Genomic DNA, 20692 nt, shown 5'->3' with positions numbered 1-20692 from the left:
ACCTCAGTTTTGCTTCTGAGTCAGAATTTTTCTCTTTATGTATGACTTGTAACTCTAACTCTGTAAGCTTTGCATAGGGCTGGCTTTGAGGACAGTACTAAGTTTAAATGATTCCGTTTATATGGTAATAGTAGAAACAGTTAAATGACCCCAAGGGAAACTTTGCCTCTTCTGTGTAGTGTCAAAATTTTTCCTTTAGTTCTTCAAGTTTGTTTCCTCCTCTATAAAATGAAAGATTTGAACTGTTTGAACTGTGGCAGTTTTTCTGTGTTGCAGTATACTCTAATTTGGCTACATTCAGATTAATTTAAACTAGTTTTAATAATTTACCAATTAACTCAGTTCATTTAAGGGTTTTTTGGTTTTGTTTCTATTGAAACCAAACAGATTTTAAAGCACCAGTAGAACAATTTGAAGAATATAGATTTTACTAATTTTCTGTTCAGGATGTCTTAGTTTTAATAATTCATATAGGTCCTAGAATGTAGCTTACTTATATCTATGATACCCATTTATAGGAAATTTATAGCATGAAGTAGTTAAAATTAGGCTTGTCAGTCATTGTGCTTCTTGTTGTGGCCCAGGTCCTGTTCCTGTTGGCCGGCAACCTCAGTCTAGCCCCGTGCTGTGCAGTAGAGCTTTCTGTGGTCATAGAGTAGATGATAGTGCAGACTACACAGATGCACTATGTAGTGTGGTACCAACTTTAATTAATTTAACTTTCAACCATGTGTGACTAATAGGTCATCAGACAGCAACACAGGTCTAGCCTCATGGCTACCCCTTTTATATGTAAAACCCACATTTTGGAATTTTTTCTGGATCTCTCAAGCAAAAACTTCTAAGAGAAAAAAAAAAGCTTGTAAGAGGCTCTTTGACCTATTAAATCAGCTTGTAGAGGAGGAGGCAGAAGGCTAAACAAGTTGGAAAGAAAATGATACATAAAGTGATAATTACAGTATAGTATGATAAGGATTAAATCAGTGAATAGGTTGATAAAGTGACTGAACACCTGGGGATGTCTGGGGGTTCAGTGAATGAAAATAAACCACTCTGGGGATTTTAAGTAGTAAGGGCTTGATTTAACTTAAAATAGAATTCGCTGTAAAATTACTGATCAAACCTATCAAGTTCTTGGTTGAGTCTTTAGAAATAATTTCCAGACCAGTGCAGAACTACCAGAGAATCTGTTAGGAGCTCCTGCCACTGGAGCCATGCTGGGTGGGGTGACAAACACTTTGCCTCCACTTGGACTGCTGCTGGTTACCCAAAAAGCTGGAGGTTAGATACTAGTCTAGAGAAGATGGAAAGAAATGTAAAAGTAGTTCTCTTTTCAGTGACAAGCTGAATGGACTTGAGCAAGAGAACTTTAATTAGAAGCTCAAATTGTTAAATGAAAACTTACTTTAGGCTAGGATAGCCTGTCTGAGAAAATAAATTATAGAGACATGGAAGAAACCAAATTGCACTAATTGTGCATAAACTTTAAGTAGGTTTTATTGCATGCGTATACAAATAACCCTTATATATTCATTCTTTGCAGATCCAGGATGAGAAGACTGTTAAAAGAAGAAGCTAGTTGAACAGCTATAAGATGCCCAAATCTGGGTTCACAAAACCAGTTCAGAGTGAAAATTCTGACAGTGACAGCAATATGGTAGAAAAACCATATGGAAGAAAGGTATATGATTATGCTAAAGATTTGTTCACTCTTTGGAAATTGTGAAGACTCCTGATTTAGTATTTTTATTTATTTATTTATTTATTAAAAACTTTTCTAATTGTAACATTTATTTTGTTTTATTTTATTTTACTTTATTTTATTTTATTTTATCCACACCCAGTGGCTGTGGGATCTTAGTTCCCCGACCAGGAATTGAACCCGGCCCTCGGCAGTGAACGTTCAGAGTCCTAACCACTAGACCACCAGGGAATTCCCATGGTTTCGTATTTTTAGTAACTGCTCATAAAATAAAAAGCTGTATGGATGCCAGATCCTGGGAGTGAGATTGTTTTTCATTCCCTAAATATAACAAAATTACCAAGATTACACAGTTACTTGAGAAATGATCATGAGGCTGGGGATCCAAGACCTCACAATCATTTGTCATTTCTTCCCCCTGACCCCTGGTACTGAAACACACATACACAGTAGCCGTTCACTTTTCCATGTCTATAACTTTGGATAAATTTACATAACTTTTCCAAACTCTATATCTCTCTGTAATAGAGGACAACAGTACTTTATAGAATTGTGACAGTGAAATGACTTAAGTATTGTACTTAATACAATGCTTGGTATATAGTAAGTGCTCAATAAATGTTAACCGTTTTTGTTGTTTATTATTAGTCATTGCCAATGACCCATGATTCTGCCCTTTTACATCTATCCTTTTTCATTACTATTTAATTTAGACCCTCAAAACCTTTATTTAGACTTCTGTAGTTGCCTCCTAAGTGGTCTCACTATCCCTAGTCTCTGCTTTATCTAGTTAGTTTTTACACATTATCTTTGAATTTTTCTTTCTTTGGATTTTTCTTTTTTTTTTTTTTAAGTTCTTTTCTTCCTGTAAGCCATTTTCTTGTTGAAGGACATCTGAAATGTTTCCAGTTTTTGGCTAATATGAATAAAGAGTCTGAACATTTGTGTACGAATCTTTTTTGAACAGCTTTATTGAGGTGTAATTTATATACCATAAAATTCACCCACTTAGTGTAAAATTCAGGGATTTTTAGTAAGTTTATAGAGTTGTGCAACCATCATCACAATACAGTTTAGACCATTTCCATCATTGTTAAAAGATCCTTATGCCCATTTGCAGTGTGTCCCTATTCCCACCCCAAAGTCCAAGCAACCCCAAATCTGCTTTCAAAATCAGAGCACGTAAGTTTTCAACTTTGTTCTTTTCAAAAATTCTTTTGGCTCTTTAGGGTCATTTGCATTTCCATATAAATTTTGGGATTAGCTTGTCAGTTTCCACAAAAAAAAGCCTGCTGAAATTTTTATAGGGATTTTATTGAATCAGTAGATCACTTAAAGTAGTATGTCATCTTAACATGTCTTCCAGTCCATCACCACAGAATATCTCTCCATTTATTTAGATTTTCAATTTCCTGACCAATGCTTTGTAGTTTTCAGTGTACAAATCTTGCACTTTTATTGTTAAATTATTAATATTTTATTCTTTAGGATGCCATTGTAGATAATTTCATTTAGGATTTTTCACTGCTGGTATATAGAAATGCAAATATTTTTATATACTGATCTTGTATCCTGTGACCTTACTGAACTCATTTATTCTAAAAGTTTGTGGATTCCTTAGGATTTTCTACATACGGGATTATGTCACCTGCTTATAGACATAATTTAACTTCTTTTCCAGTATGAGTACTTTTATTTCCTTTTCTTGCCTGATTGCACTGGCAGTCTTTGCTTTTGATTGCAGTGTTTAATCCACTCACATTTCGTGTAATTATTGATAAGGTTAGATTTATATCTGCCATTTTGCTCTTTGTTCTTATGTTTCAGGTCTTTTTTTCTCTCCCATCTTTGCTGCCTTTTTTTAAAAACTATTTTTCAGTGTACTGTTTAAATTTCTATGATTTTTTTAAACTATGTTTCTTAAATTATATTCTTAAAATGTTGATCTAGAGATTATAATGTGCATGCTAATTACTACAGGATAATATTGACTTAAGTCCAGTATAATACAGCAACTTTGCTCCAGTATAGCTCCGTTACCTTCCCTTCCTTTGTGTTCTCTGTGTAGTATAGATTATATCTACGTTTGTTATTAACTCAACAACAGAGTGTTACAATTATTGTTTTATACAGTCTTATTTTTTAAAGAAATAAGAGAATTAAAGAGAAATATATATTTATACAGTTCTTTGTTTTTATCTACAAATTTACCAATTTTGGCACTCTTAATTTCTTCCTGTGAATTCAGGTTACTGTCTAGTGTCATTTCCTTACAGTCTATAAGAATTTTCCTTAGTATTTACTGTAAGATGGATCTTCAGCTGTGATTTCTCTCAGTGTTCATTGATCTAAGAATATCTTGATTTTGCCATTTTTAAAAAACAGGTTTTTTGAGATACAATTCACATACCATACAATTTACTCATTTAAAATGTAAAATTCAGTAGTTTTTAGTATATTTACAGAGTTGTTTAATCACCACCTCTGTCAATTTTAGGACATTTTCACCTGAAAAAGAAGCCCTATTTACCCATTAGCAGTCACTCCCCATTCTGTCCCCAAACCCCACAGCCCTAGATAGCAAATAAATCTACTTTCTGTCTCTATAGATTTTCCTATTCTGGATATTTCATATAAATGGAATTCTACGGTATGTGGTCATTCATGACTGTTTGCCTTTATTTTGTTGGATATAGAATTCTTATTTGACTTTTCCTTTTAGTAGATTGTCATCCCACTTCTTTCTTGCTTTAAGTGTTTCTGATGAGAAGTCAGCCGTTAATTGTGATGATTTTTTTTTTTCATTGCTGTTTTCTCTTTTGTTTGACTGTAATGTGTTTAGGATCCCTTTGCAATTATTCTACCTGGGGTTTTTTGAGTTACTTGGATCTGTAGATTAATGGTTTTCATGAAATTTGGGGTGTTGAATTTACTGATTTTGTTTGTTTGTTTTTGCCATCTCACATCTGCTGTTGAACATACCTAATACATTTTCAGTCACTTTACTTTTCAAATCCAGTATTTCTTTGTAATTGTTCTTTATTCATATTCTCTGTTTAAGTCATTGTTGTCATACTTTAATTCTTCAAACATTGTTTTCTTCCTTCCTCCCTTCCTTCCTCTTTTAACTATGGTTTTTTTTCCACTCCATTCCTTTCCTACCCTGCTTGCTATTTTTATCAATGGAGTGACTGGGTGGTGGGGTTTTGGCCTTCTGTGTCAATTCAAGTTGACTCTCTGGCAGCAAAGATGCTGATTTTCATTGCCAGCCCCACCCTGGAACTACTTCATGCTAACTAAGCATTAGCCAGGAAATGAGAACAACCCCAGGCAAGAATGCCAAAGACAATCTCTGTTCTTATCCATAGTTCAGCAGTTTTTCTTGTTGAAAATGCTTCTCAATTTGTTGTTTTTGTTCAATTTCTAGAGCCTTGAAATGGTGGTTTTCGACAATTTTGTCCAGGTTTATAGTTGTTTCTTGTAGAGATAAGTTGCCAGTATCTTCATTCTACCATAGACAGAAGTTTCCCCAAATGTATTTTAATGTGCCAAATCTTAAGGAGCGTGAGTTCACTAATTTATTCATTTTACTCAGCAAACCTTACATGAGATGCTTATTGTGTTGTGTGCCTCTCCTATGACCCTTGAAATAAAACAGTGATTGGTGGGACTTCCCTGGTGGTCCAGTGGTTAAGACTCTGCGCTTCCACTGCAGGGGGCATGTGTTCCATCCCTGGTTGGGGTACTAAGATCCCGCATGCTGCGTGGTGCGGCCAAAAAAAAAAAAAAAAAAACAGTGGTTAAGGCTTGGTCTAAATCTTTATGAAGACTCTTAAGTAATTGCTCTATCTCTGTGTCTGAAGTGTTTTGCTCTCAGGACCCCTTGATACTTTTTAGCATAACTGAGGAGGCTAAAGGGCTTTTCTGTATGTGGGTATGTCTGTTGACATTTACACAATCAGAAATTAAAACTGAGAAAAAATTTAAATTTATTAGTTGGTTTAAAAAACAGTATAACTGTTACATGTTAATAATATATTTTTATGAAACACAACTGTATATTCCAAGACAGTATCAGTGAGAAGAGTGTCATTGGTTTTGCAAATATCTTTAATGTGCGGCTTAACATAAAGATAGCTAGATTCTCATCTGCTTCTGCAATCTGGATGTTCAGTTATCTCTTGTCACGTAATCTCAAGACTCAAATATACATTCTTTAGAGAATGAGAGAGAAAGATACACTAACATCTTAGTGTTATTGTGAGCATATTTCGGACTTTGCATTTCCCCTGAAATGGTCTCAGGGACCATACTTTGTTCACACTAATTAAAGTATTTGAGTGTTCAATGATGGGGCAAAGGAGAGAAGCAGTCAGTTCTAGGGCGTTCAGGGGTGGTCTCACAGTGGAAAAGATACCTAATCTGGATTCTCAAGTATGTGACTAGCAGGAAAATGAGAGTAAAGAGTAGACTAAGCAGGAGATGTAAAAAGGACAAGAATCTGTTAAAGTAGTGCATACAGAGTTAGGATGTAGCCTGTGAAGGATGGAGGGTAGGAGATAAGCATTAGACAGGGACCAGTTCATTATGGCCTTGTGTTCCTTGCTAAAGATCTTGAAATTTATCCTGTGGCCAGTGAGCCAGAAGGGAAGGGCCATGGCAGAAACCAGTTAGACTGTTATTTAAAAATCCAAGCAGAAGGCAGTGTGGGCAGTGGCTGTGGGGATAGAAGTGGCAGATCTAAAAGATACTGAATTACTGAAACTTGTGTATGTATAGAAAAAGTTGTCTGGGTCCACTCTGAGGTTGATTGGACTATTCCCTGAGAGGGCATTCGGGAAAAGGAACAGGTTGTTTCAAGAAGAATGTTTGGTTTGTACTTGTTGAATTTAGTTGGTCATCGGAACATCCAATAGAAGTATCAGTTAGATAGTATTAGTTAGATATGCGTCTAGAGGTCAGAACAGCTAGACTGGAAATAAATGTATGAGGATTTGTGGAAAAGTGATCTATAGGTATCGAGATGTCACCCAAAGAGAGTGGGGCAAGAATGGAGGAGAGCATACCCTGAGGAATTCAGATATTTTAGGAGGAGTCGGAGAGGGGGAGCAAGGAGGACAGAGAGAGAAGCAGATGTTACATGGCGAAGAGTGGCGAGGGGGTCTGTATGCCAAATGCCACAACAGTTAATAGGAAAGACCAGGCCATTGTCAGTAGAGATACCTTACAGTGACCTGGGTAAAGATGACCTCAGTAGAGTTGTGGGGACAGAGTACAATGTGAGATTTGAGGAATTATAACTTTTATTTCTAAATGTTTAAATATAGTGAAGGTTGCATTTGTGAAATTACATGTGAGCTACTTGATGTCAGTTTTTGGATTTGAATTTATAAGGCTAAAGTTGTTGAAGCTTTTATTCTTCTAGGTACTTCGTATTATTTTTTGAAGATTGCCACTAAATATGCAGTAGTCCTGACCATTGCCTTCATAACAGTGTGATTTCTTAAAACTATAGAGGCAAGCAAAAAGCAAACACTTTTTACTAATGTATTTCTATTAAAAATATTGCTTAGGTAAGTTAAGAATACTTATTAATCATTAGATTTATAAAATAAATAGGAAGAATAAATACAAACTATTAAATTCCTTAATTATTAACAGTTGGCTTACCTAAAGGGATATATTTAACTGTTCTCAGTCTCAGTTTAATCATTCAGTGTTTTTTTTCAAGATCACACGTTTCTTTGGGTAACGGTCAAAAGCCCTTCTGAGGCAGTATGCGTGGTGCTTACTGCCATGCTTTGGGATTTCCGAGCAGCTTGACATCCAAAGCTGTTGTTAGAAGTAATTTTCTTAGTTTTAAGTAGATATTTGAACTGTTCATTTGCACCTTAAGAGAGGAAGGGCCATAATTTCCATTCCAAATTTCTTGCTTATAGACCACATTACTACTGCTGCTTAGGACAAAATAAAGTTAGAAGAGGGGAGGAGAGAAGGCAGCATGACCATCTTATTCACTTATTTATTTGTAAAGCATATTCTTAGGATTGTCTTTTCTTGGTGAGTGATTGGCCTTGAAGCCAGCTTCTAGCTTCTGCTGAGTTTTTCCTTCCATAAAATTTTTAGAAATGAATATATAGCTGTTCTCTTATGTAAATACAGACCGTATTTACAGCTTAATATGACATAGACATTGCTGTTATAAGGTTCTAAATTAAAAAATAACCTGAACCAAAGTTTAATTTTTTAAATGCATTTAAATAGACCATAATTTTTAATAATCCCATTCTATAGCAATATGCTTTTTATATAAAGTGCTTTTATTACCATATTAAATATTACAATAGTCAGGGGTTCATCAAAAATGTCTCCTCAAAATTCTTCAAATATTTTATCCTTTCACTGCTAATCTGTGGGATTTTTTTCCCCATTGGTTTTAGTTTAAAAATTTTTCCACTGACATTTTTAGCTATAAATTAGCTATAATTTGCAAAACAAAATCTTTCATCAAACCTTTTCTGATAAGCTAAAACCTGGGTTAAATTCATAAAGTGTGAGAGAGTGGATGTTAATTGTCTGCCTTTCTGAATAGCTCTGCCCTATCCTTTTCATCATCAATATAGTTCAGACCTTCATTATCTCCTATCCCCATGATAAGTGAGAACTTTTCTTTTGTTATTCAAGTAATGTAATAATGTTCATTACAGAAAAATTAGAAAACGTATATAAGAATAATGAAAACAGAAATTGCCTTGTCTGAGATGAAGGATCTGAGGTTTTCCCCTACTTGCAAGCTAATTAGTTTCATGGATTATGGCAGAAGACATGAGACTCCTGGATCAGATAGAGAAGAAAGTGTTTTTTCTCACAGCAATCGCAGTAGCCATATATCAGCATTTGTGCCTGTTCTCTGAGCCCTGTTTCTCACAAAGGGATGCAAAGAAGGCCAGGTTACAACTACATATACAGTGGATTGTATTATAGGAGAGGAACCCCAGATCTTTTTAATGGGCAATAAATCTACCTGACCTTTGCCCTAAAGGGAGAAATTATTTATTATACTGAACAGTGAACAGGTCTGATCTACCCTTTGCTCCAGAGGGAGACACTTTCTCTGTCTTCCAAGGCTATTCTCTATACAGATATCCTTGAAAAGATAGAATAAAGGGATTTAGTGCTTCTGCTTGCAAGATGTGCAGAAATGCAAGAGAGCTATGGAGAATTGTCTCCCAGCACACCTGTAATGCCATTACCCACAGATAGCCATTAACATTTTGGTTTATATACTTCAAGCGTTTTTTGTTTTTTGTTTTTTTTCTTTTTTTCTAGGTAAATTTTTACCTCTTATTTTTTTCTATCTTCTTGAGTTGGTAAAGGCTACCAGCACATTGTTCAATATCAACAGTGATAGAAAATCATTCTTGTCTTGCCATTAATACTTTCATTGCTATGTATGATAGCTCTTGTAGGTTATTGAAAGAAAATCATTAATATAAATGAAAAGGACTTAAACTATTTTAAAATAAAAAAAGTCTGACTCTGTTAGGTTTATTATGTCATGGATATGAAAGAAGAATGTGCCAGTGATTCTCTCCTGAATTGACGAGAGTATTTATACCATTTGATGATATAGAAATTTTAAGACAATCAGAAATAGCTATTTCTTTTGAAAGTTACTTTCCCCAGATCAGAAAATAATTTTTATTGTTAAGATTCTCACAAAAACGCTTTGTTCAGGTAACACTTTTAAGGACAATTTTATTTTACAGAGAACAGAATAAGTTGGTAGCAGGAATGAATATTCACACTGATCACCATATTGCACAGGAGAGTATGATTGATAAATTCTTGTGAACATTTTTCATTTAACATATTAACAAATTGGTTTTTCTTGTTTTATGGCACAGAACAGTATCTTTACTCACACAAGTGCAAGGGAGAAGGGACAACCTAATGTTTTTCTTAGATTCTTTTTTGAATAACAAAGATTTGTATTTCTAAGGCAAATCTTTAGAACTTTGTTGGCTAACCATTTTACTAATCATGCCTTTTTGTTTCTGATGCTTTGACATCTGGGGCCTCAGTGACCCTGGAGAGACTGCCCTTCCCAGGGCTACTCAGTTCCCAGAGATAGTAAACAACTTATGTGTGACCACACCTTTCATATGCAAACCAACCAATCCAGAGTCCATCCCCAACCACCAACTCTATCCAGCTCTCACACTCTGGGCCACTATCCCCCTGCCCTAATAACAGTCACCCCAGAACCAGGTACCAGACAACTAGAGAAACAACACCTATACCCTAGAGTCTGCTGAAATTATGCAAACTAGCCAACCCTAAACCTGCTTACTCTGCCTTGCCTTTTTCCTCTTGTGGAAACCGCAATAAAAGCTTTGACTCACATTTCCTTCCCCTCCCTCTGCTTCCTGAACCTCCTAGGTGCTTCCCCCAGTGGCACCTCATGGTGCGGCATGCCCCCTCTTCTTTGGAGCTGTGAGTAACTCTCTTTTCAGTGGCAGTGATCTCTTGATCTGTTGGCCTCACTATACCAGAATAATAATAAAATCGACGTTTTAAAACAACCTTATAAGCAAAAGGCATGCCTGTGAAGCTCCATTTCATTAGCAGAAGTAAAAAAAACAGCTCAAGAGGATTTTCCTTTACATCTGGGAAATAAATAGTATGAGACTTTTATTCTTTACTAATCTTTACCAGTTAAGATATAATGAAGTCACATTCTCTTCCTAATTTGCTAATAGGTTTATCAAGAATGAATGTAGGGTCTATTTAGGTGTTATTGTCACTTATTAACATCATAATAAGATTTTTCCTTAATCTTTTGATATAATGAATTGTCTTGAGGTTTTCTAATAATGAACTATTCTTACATTCTTTGGGTGAATCCTGCTTGATTATGATATTTTTCTAAGGCACTAAGTTTGGACAGTTTATTTAGGACAGTTTATTGTTTCATTTATTTCATAAGCAATTTAGTGTATAATTTCTATCTTGAACCCTTCTTTGGTGTTAGTTTATTTCACACTTGTAAAATGGATTGGGTATCTCCTAATCTTATTTCTGTGTTGTAGTATTGTTTATATGAAATGGGAAATATATTTGCCCTGAATTTTTAATTTAAAACCTCTCGTAAAATCTTCTGGAATAGGTACCTTTTTTAGACGTAAAATCTTTGGCTATAGATTTATTGTTTTCTATGATCATTGGTCCATTCAGCTTTTCTACTTCTTTCATGAGCCAGTGTTTAGGAATGCATGTTTTCCAAGAAAATAATCCATTTTTCCAGGCCTTGAAATTGTAATTGTATAAAAATGAATACAGTATTCTTTCATAACTTTTTAATATCCCCTCTGGAATTGTATTTTAGGTCTCAATCCCAGTCTTTTTTTTTTCCGGGTTTTTTTTTTCCCTCTTCTTCTTTTCATGATTAGACTCACTAAAAGCTTTTATATTGCTCTTTTTGAATCATCTTTTCGTTGATAAATTCTACTTTTAAAAAAAATTCAGTATTTTTTTATGCCCCTTCTTCCCACTCTTCCTTCCTTTATTTTCTGGCTTGGGTCGAAAGCGCGTGTCTTCTGCAGTCTGAGTCTACTTCTCATTTTCTTCTGAAAATCTCTATGGTTATGATATCTATCATTTATTACCATAGTTTTTATGCTCACCTGCTAGGTGATGTGGCTTAGTTCTTAGTATCTAGCATGTTTTTCCAAAGGAGTTGTCATAGCCCAGTTAGATGTGCTGTATGTACCAATTCAGATGTTGGATCATAAGAGTGAACTTGGTAATTGCTGTGGGCATGAGGGTAGGATACTTTATCTAAATGAGTGGACACATGGTATTAATAAAATACAATCTGCTTAATTCAATCTAGACTGCTTTTTCTGATTTATATATTTGTTTATTGGTGATGATGTCTATCTTAGACATAGAGTTCCATTATATTCAAGATATTTTGTTTTGTTATTTTAAAATTATATTACTAAGTAAAAGGGAATATGAAATAAGTTAGAAAACACATTATGATTGTTGAAAGTGGACCTTAAGGACATTGAGGACAACGATGGTTTGTAGTAATACTCTTTCTACTTTATATAAAGTATTTTTTAATACTGTATTGCTCAGCTAATATTGTTATAAGTTTATTCATATTTAATTTTTTAATAGAGTAAAGACAAGATTTCATCCTATAGCAAAACTCCAAAAATTGATCGGAGTGATGTGGGCAAGGAGATGAAAGAGAAATCGTCCATGAAACGTAAACTTCCTTTTACCATCAGCCCATCAAGAAATGAAGAACGAGATTCAGACACAGGTAGGAAATTTTGTTGTTTTCTGGTAAAATCATAATCCTTCTTTTACTGTGATTTTCTTTATCATTCCTTGTTCACTGCATTTTAGAGAGAAATATTTGTATTTCAGAATTTCAGGTTTATCATTGGGGCAGAAATTCATATATTCCTCACCCAAATTTGATTTCTATCATAGATAAAAGCAATTAGCTTTTTTTCTTAGTCTCAGTGTTTATTACAAATTTCTTACCACTTTAAGAACTTAATTGCTTGGGGAGCATTTCAGTGATGAAAATTTACTCAGTAATATGGAGCATTGATATGGTAGATTTGAGAAAAAGCTGTTGAGTTTTTGTGAACAAATTATTGAACCCACCAAAGAAAAAAGTTTAGGCATTTTAGATTCAGAAATGAATCAGAAATATGTCCCTTTCAAAAAAAGGAAGAAAAATATTGAGGCTTCCTAAGCCCAGTTCATAGTACTTTTTTCCTCAAAACTTTTGCTATATCAGGAATGATAACTTGCCATCAGTAAATCCCAGTTATTCATAATAGATTAAAACCTTATTACCACTATCTAATAAATTACTAGGTTGTATTTTAGCCATGAACTAATCGTTTCTTGAAACTAATATAAACTTGAATGTTCGTTATATGTTTATCATAATTGTTTTAGCCCCTGAATGAAGTATTGGTAATGAACTATTCTTAAGAATGTTTTAGTTTCACTCAAAGAAAATCAGTGTTGGGGCTTCCCTGGTGACGCAGTGGTTGAGAATCTGCCTGCCAATGCAGGGGACACGGGTTCGAGCCCTGGTCTGGGAAGATCCCACATGCCGCGGAGCAACTAGGCCCGTGAGCCACGATTACTGAGCCTGCGCGTCTGGAGCCTGTGCTCCGCAATAAGAGAGGCTGCAATAATGAAAGGCCCGCGCACCGCGATGAAGAGCGGCCCCCACTTGCCGCAGCTAGAGAAAGCCCTCGCACAGAAACGAAGACCCAACACAGCCATAAATAAATAAATAAATAAATAAATAAATAATTGTATAACTTAAAAAAAAAAAACAAACAGATTTATTTAAAAAAAAAAAGAAAGAAAGAAAATCAGTGTTACATGCTAAATTTATGTACAGAGATCATATCCTACTTTCATCTTTGTAGCCATCTTAATCATCAGTATGGGAATGATCTTGACTCCAGAATCTGTGAAAATAGACTTTTTGAAAGACTATTTTCAAAAGACTAGACTTTTGAAACTCCTTATGCTAATCTTTAGAAAATACTTAATTTTACTATACACTGTTAGTAAGTAGGTTTCCTTTTGTGTATTTGGCTGTTTCTCTTAGCTTGAACTAAAAATTTTTCTTAAACGCTTATGACATTTTTAAACTTTGAAAATTGCTCTTTTTTGAGTGATTAAGAAATTATGTGCTTTGTTCATTTTAAGTTACACTGTCTTCTTCTAGAGGTTCAGAATCTTTCTTTCTTTCTTTCTTTCTTTTTTTTTGAAGTTTGACCCTCCTTATTTTTAAGCATTTTTCTCAAGGTATTACTAGGTCACTTAGCTGAGAAGAAGGTGCTTCTGTGCCTTCAAATATACAAGATTTAACTTGTCTCATACTCTCTCCTTAGAAGCCCTTTTGCTAGTTATTTTTAAAGTACTTACATTAACCAGGTTTTGTTTTCCAGTGACAGTGATAATCCTACTAGTAGTTTGAAGAAGGGACTTAGAAATAAGGTTTCAAAATAGTACACTTCCCATGAGAACCTTTGTTATTAGATCCGGTGGGTTATTTGTCTTTTATTTAGTGCAAAATAAAAGAAAGACTTAGGAAGACATGAACTTTAGGCACTGAATAAACATAGTCTAATTCATATTTTATTGATTGGATTATATGCTTATCCCCTGCTACAGTCTTTCCACTATTTGAATTTAGTGGGACATTGCAGCTCTCTCTAAGACTGTTTCATGAAACAAACTCTTATTTTATTTTATTTTTTTTTGAAAAGGTTACATGGCTAACATTAAATGAGATTTTGATAGATTTAAACATGTATTTCTATATTTTGGGTAGGCTGAATTTATAAATTTTAGTAAATAACAGATGAAGGCTTTAGTTTTGCACGCACACACATACACACACATCCAAAGCATTAAGAAGAATTTCCCCAGGCCCAAGGCAAAATGTCTTATTTACAATTAAGCTGTCTTATTTTCATAATTTAAAAAAGAGTCCAGAGTACCATTAACTGATATTTTCCATATGAAAGGTAATTATAGCACCAAACCCCGTATTTGACATTGATCTTTTTAAAATTTTAAATCATTAGCTGAAACTATACAGAATAAACTATAAAAGGGAGAAATATTTATAACATATATGACAACCCTTATCTTAATATAATTAGTAATTAAAGTTCTCTTAAATGTGAAGAGAAAAATACAGAAATGGGAGAATGGACAAAAGATACAAGCAAGTAGTTCAGAACAACAGAATTACAGTTGGTGAAGAAATATATGAAATGTATTAATAGTACTCAAAGAAATAGAGTTTACAATGATTGACAAAACTGTCGTTGGCTTAAATCATACAAACTGGTCACTGGTTTGAAATAGGAACTTGCTTTAGTTTGTCTAAATTATGGAACTACCTTGTTGAAGGTAGATATAACAGCATATGTTAAAAACTAAAAGTTTGTTAACATTTGACTTATTCTTTCGTCATTTATTCTGTATAAATAATTATTGATGAGAGTAAAAATTATCTTCAAGTATATTTCTCTCAGCTTTCTTTATAATAGAAAAAACAGGAAAAGAGTGTCAAGAAATATAGGATTTGTTAAATTATGGTAAATCCAATGAAGAAATATGATCTTTTACCCTTAAAAATAACATTGTAGAAGAATAAACTGTATGGAAAGATGTTCATAGTATACGAAGTAAAAAAGTAGGTTATGAAATAATATGTACTGTTTGCATTATGTCATATTCTTTATATTTGTATGCATATGCACACAGGACATACTTAACACACATACAGAAAGATAAGATTGTTTAAATATAAAGACTGTTTCATTGTAGAACTAAGCCTAAACCTAGTGGGTTTATTAAAGGTCCTGAACAAAAATGTAAATATTATAAGCCCTGACTTAGGTGAAAAGTAAAAGAACAGGGAGTGGGGAATAAGGAGAAAATGCTAAGAGTGCTACTCAACTCATCATCTCTCATAGCAAGGGATTAACTGAAATTGTCTGAAACTGAAATAATCTGTTTTTAATCTTTAAAACTTTTAATCTTTCCTTTAAAATTTTGCCTATATGTTTATATATGTGTGTGTTTATATTTTAGTATATGGTATCTCTTATAGAGAAGAGCAATTCCTTTAGTTTCTTTTCTTTTTATGTTGGATTAAACTAAAGTTAATCTTACAGATTTTTATTTAAAGATAGCACATATGTATGATATTTTCTTATTCTTACATAAGTTGATTTCTCTCTCTCTCTACTAGTTCCTCTGTCTTTATATACATTTAGAAGGATGCTTGGCATGATGCTCATGAGATGTTAACATTTTGTTTCCAGGATTTGGGATGATTTGTTACTTTCTTCTTTGTATTCTTTATATGCCTTGAATTTTTAAAGTAACAAACATACATTATTTTTATAAAACACGGTCATTATTTTTTTTTTAAGACATTCATATTGTCCAAGGAAGATTCAGTGGTCCTCAAAATCAGCAGTAATGCCATCAACCGGCTGAGTCATTCCTAGTCTTCGTTTTGAGATACCCTAGTGTGTCTTAAACTTTCCAAATTCTCAATTATTTAATATGTATTAATTTTTTAAAAGATAGCACTTTCTAGAAAAGAAATTCAGATAAAATTTGGGGAAAAATTACAACATAATTCAAAGTCATGCCAGTGAGTTCTTATAGCTGTATCATAATACTGTTCATTTCAGCAAATCTCCAGTATATCTACTTATATCATTCCAGTATCAATCCCACAGTGTCCTATCCTATTAGATAAGTCCTATAAATTTTGTCCCATGAAATGTTGAGGCCAATCTATACAATGACTCATTGAACCTATGGAAGCAACTACTTCTTATCTAGAAGACAAATTATTTCTTACAGCTACTGCATCAGCTTGCTTTATCACCTACTTTTAGCTTTTACTTTTAATCTTTCCTAGTCTAGAATCCTGACCAGATAAGTTATTGTAGTTATAACAGAGGGAAATCATAGCATAGTGTTTATTATCAGAAGCTTTGGAGTCTGGCAGACCATTGTTGAGTCCTTGCTCAGCCACCTACTAGCCCTGGCCAAATTAGTTGAGTTCCTTGTAAGTCCCAATTTTCTCATCTATAAAAGTGCATATAATACCAACTTCAGAAAATTGTGACCTCTAAGTGACATATCATGTAAAATCAGCTTGCGATACATTAATTAAAACGGAAAACTAATACTGGCTTAAATAGATAGGGATTTTTTTCATCTAATGTGGTAAGACCAGGCATAGGCAGTCCAGAGTTGGTATAGCAGTTCAGTAACACCGTCAGGGACTGGGCTCTTTTCATCTTTATGCTCTGCTACCCTTAGCTCATACGTAGCCTTTGTCCTTAAGCATTTTGCCTTATAGTCACAGGATACATCCTTCCTGGGCAGAAAGGATGAGAGGAAGGACCAAAGACAGAGGTATCTTTCTCCCAGAGAGACTTTTGCCTTTTTACTCATGAAACAACCTCCCTAGAAACTTTTGCCTGCACCTCAATTGGTTAGGCTCCCCTAGTTGCTGGGGAGTCTGAAAAGTCGAATATTTTTGAGCTGGGCATATTGTCACCCTGATCAAAATTGGAGTATTCCTAGTAAGGGGAGAATGAATATTGAGTAGGCACCTTATAATACTGTTACTGTATATAAAATTTTTGACATAGTAATTAATAATATAACTGCTGTTATCTTTAAGTTATTAATGTTTCTACCTAAGGGAACTTTTTTCCTACACTATCCGTCATAAAATCATACTTATTTTCTTTCCTAGTCTATTGGCATCCAAAGGATGCCATGACAATCCCTTAACTTGAAAGTACTGAGCAATTATCTTGAGGCTACACATGAGTGAATCTCTTCTTAGCCTCCAAGCTAAATTTGCAATTATTTTGTTTGTTGTGAGTAATGCCATAGAGCGTCTTTGCAGATTGTATTTTTATTGTACCCTGAATTTTTTCTTTCTTATTCATTCCCAGGAGTAGGTTTACAGGGTTAAAAGGGTAAAACATTTCTATAACGTTCCTTCAAAATAGTTATACATAGTTATAAAGGCTCCAGCAGTATATTTATGTTCTTTAATCTCAAATAACATCATGGCACTTGTTTTTCTTTAGGTTTGATAGCTCTAAGTATCTATAGGGATAAACCAGTAGTACTTCATTTTAGTTTGCATGTTTAGATAAGTAAAAAAAATACAACATTCTTTACTTTTTAAAAAATATTTGTTTCTTCTTAATAGGCATTATTTATTTCCTTACTGATTTTTTTCTTGTGGCATATGTAAGTAATACGTAAATAAATGTGGTAGGAGAAAATGTAAAGAGACACAATATGATCTGTTCCCAAAGTCCATGGTCGCAGTTGTAGAGTCTGTTCGAATGTTTTGAACTAAATCTCTGCCAGCCAGCCATAGAAGGCCTACTTTCCTGAGGCTTTGGATGCCATTAAAGGATTTACCCTATATAATGACACAAGCAAATTTGGAGAGGAAAACTTTTTTAAAAAAAGAAAGCACATGTAATTTTTCTGGTACCTGTGTTAAAGTAGCAGATAAAATTAGTGCTTTGCTTAATAAGGATAGTCCTCTTTTGGTGCTCTTCGTGGTGATTATTTATTATAGATTTACTCCGTCCCTTTCCCTGATATTTTATTATAAAAATTTTCAAACGTAGTGCACACTCTTAAAATCATTCTTGATATTTTTCTTATTCTCTTGCAATCCAGAACAGAATATTAACTTAAAAAGATGGCTTGTACAACAAGGATTTACTTTATAGTACAGGGAACTATATTCAATATCTTGCAGTAACCTATAATGGAAAATAATCTGAAAAATACATGTATATATAATGAATCACTTTGCTGTACACCTGAAACCAACACAGTATTGTAAATCAACTATACTTCAATTGAAAACAAAAAAGATGGCTTTTAAAATATAGGTATCGCTTGTCTTGCCTTGCTGCAAAGAACATATCAGGGAGAGAGAATTGCTCTGCTTAGCACTCAGTGTTTTACAAAAACCTCATAGATAACAATAGTCTTATTATGGTCTAGTCTCAGTATAGCACTGAAAGAAGAAGTAGTTGAGTAAAAGGACAGAATATGGGAGCTTTTAATTTTCTAGCTCCTTAATTAAATCTTTATAAGAATACACATGCAAACGCCCCAAATATAAGCATACTTATTTGAGTAAAAGCCAAAAGGGTATGTGGAGTCTGGATGGATTAATTACTTCCAAAGAAAGGTTTGGAGAAACTACTTCCTTATATTAATGAATATAATTGAAAGTTTATTTTATCCACTATTCTTTCATCTGTCACAGTAATATGATCTGCTTTCAATAATCCATTTAATTCAATTTGTTGGTGCAACTTATTAGTTGCCCCTTTTTCTTTGCAACCTATGGAGGCCTTTTAAAATTTTTGCTTATCTTTAAATGAAATGACAAATATTCTTCATAGAATTCTTCTAGTTGCTAACTTAATGGGTTAAATTTTGAAATATAAGTGTTTATTGAAAGGCTTGTAATTCAGTCCATTTACCCACTTGCTCTAAAATTGGTCTAAATATTATTTTATTAATGATTTCCCCTTTGATTGAGTAAGCCTTCTCATCACTAAACTTTTAGGCTTATCTTTAAATTTTTCAAATACTATGTTTAGGAGTTACTTGTTCTCTAAATTGGTGTTTTTTCCAACACTTTTGTTTCCTTACACCTAACAACTCATGAATAATGTCTATAATGATCATCCTGGAAAGAAGACCATAAGCCAATAAATTGAGAATGTGAAGATCAGAATAATATTATGTTGAGTTAAAACAGCATATTGTTTGTAAGTAAAATTATTTGCTCTGGCCGTACTGCCAGAAGTCAGTTCTCTAATTTATTGAGTTGTTAGGCAGCATTTCATATTCTTTGCTGATAAACTTTGTTTTGATTTAGGCTACTTTCTTTCTAAGACGTCTTTTGTAGTGGTCAGTAATAATTCATATTATTTGAAATGTTTATAAATTATAGAAAGGTCCGTGGTCTAGAATGATACTGTAGTCCAAAATGTTCTATTGTCTTCTGAATAGTTTTGGCACTCATAGAACAAAAAGAATGATGCAAGTCCATTATTCAAGTTTTCTAAAGACAAATTCTAAACAGAAAAACGTGATAGAGTACTGCCTCTTTTATCATTATTCAGAGATTGAAAAAAATATATCCTCAAAAGAGATGATATGTTTTAATAAGCAGCCTCAGTAATAACTATTATTGCAAACTACGTGATTGACTTTTTCAACTATAAGATCAAAGAAACTGAAATCTTAAGTATTGGCCAAATCTGTGTTTGAAATGTACTTTTGGCTTTACCTTAAAAATTATCTTTTGGAAAAACAATGATACATCATTGTGGTCTTTTGAAAAATGTTGGTTTGTTGAATTCTACATTTCCCTTCGTATGCTTTTTTCTTTTCTCCTGTCTCTTCTTATTCTGTAGATTCAGATCCAGGACATACAAGTGAAAATTGGGGGGAGAGACTTATGTCTTCTTACAGGACATACTCAGGTAATTAGATTATCAGGGGCTCCTGTTTAGCCAGTGGTTTCTGTCACATTTATACTTAATTATTGTACTATAAGTAACTTATTTTCAAACCAGTATATAGATATCTGTGGTTGAATAAGTGAACTATATGAGTGACACAAGATTTTCCAGTCTTCATTTGAGATCTCCAGTGCATCATGTCCAAGACATGCTCTGTGTGAACGTTACAAGCAGGACTCCTGCACACAGCCACTCAGGTGTGCAGCGCAACCTGGGGGCACCATTCATGTAGAAAAGTGTGAAAGTCACCGCCTTGGAGTTGTGCTGTGCAGCAACGCCTGTGGGAAGGTGCCCGGGGTCCTTAGTGTCTTAGGTGTATGCCCGTCACACGGTATACCATGTGTAGTGATTTTGATAGACAGTGTCATCTTACTCTTCAAACATGCAGTGTTTTTTTAAAAACACATCTAAAAATTTTCAGTTGACCTCTTTAGTGTATTGACTTTGCTGCCCCTGTTGAATTTAAAAGTAGATTAAAACACCAGGTTTCCTGGAGAAATGCCATTAAAGAGTAAATGTATCCCCTAGTATGTGAAAACTAAATTAGTTAAGTGTTTTGATTATCTTTTTTTTAGTTTTTAATGAGCTTACATTCTTATGTCTGAACTTTTTAAATGTAAAATATTGTTCAGTCCCTGAATGTCCAGTTTTTAGCATATGACATTTAACTCTAAAAGCTGAAATAAAATTTCTGTTTCTGATATACCTTGTATTCATTTAAAAAATTTGTGGGGTTGGTATAGAACCAAATACTTATTCTTAAAATTATGCTGAAAGCTGTTAATTGAGCTGATGAGTCAGTAATACTTAG

The 20692-nt window shown here is 33.8% G+C and overlaps 1 protein-coding gene across 4 annotated transcripts in view; it reads left to right on the top strand.

Annotated features, from left to right (window-relative positions):
- ANKRD12 (ankyrin repeat domain 12) overlaps positions 1-20692 on the top strand; it is a 111880-nt gene that overhangs the window by 27601 nt on the left and 63587 nt on the right. For 2 of the 4 annotated variants that reach the window (XM_059895552.1, XM_059895553.1), the window contains exons 2-4: positions 1544-1681; positions 11891-12038; positions 19774-19842. In XM_059895552.1, coding sequence (XP_059751535.1) covers positions 1595-1681; positions 11891-12038; positions 19774-19842 — 304 coding nt within the window. In that variant the 5' untranslated portion in view covers positions 1544-1594. The remainder of the gene's footprint in view (positions 1-1543; positions 1682-11890; positions 12039-19773; positions 19843-20692) is intronic. The other 2 variants (XM_059895554.1, XM_059895555.1) reach the window with 2 other exon arrangements.

Source organism: Balaenoptera ricei, chromosome 14 (assembly GCF_028023285.1).
Source record: "Balaenoptera ricei isolate mBalRic1 chromosome 14, mBalRic1.hap2, whole genome shotgun sequence".
NCBI classification, from domain to species: domain Eukaryota; kingdom Metazoa; phylum Chordata; class Mammalia; order Artiodactyla; family Balaenopteridae; genus Balaenoptera; species Balaenoptera ricei.
The sequence above is the reverse complement of the archived record's forward strand: the minus strand, read 5'-3'. Positions and strand labels throughout refer to the sequence as shown.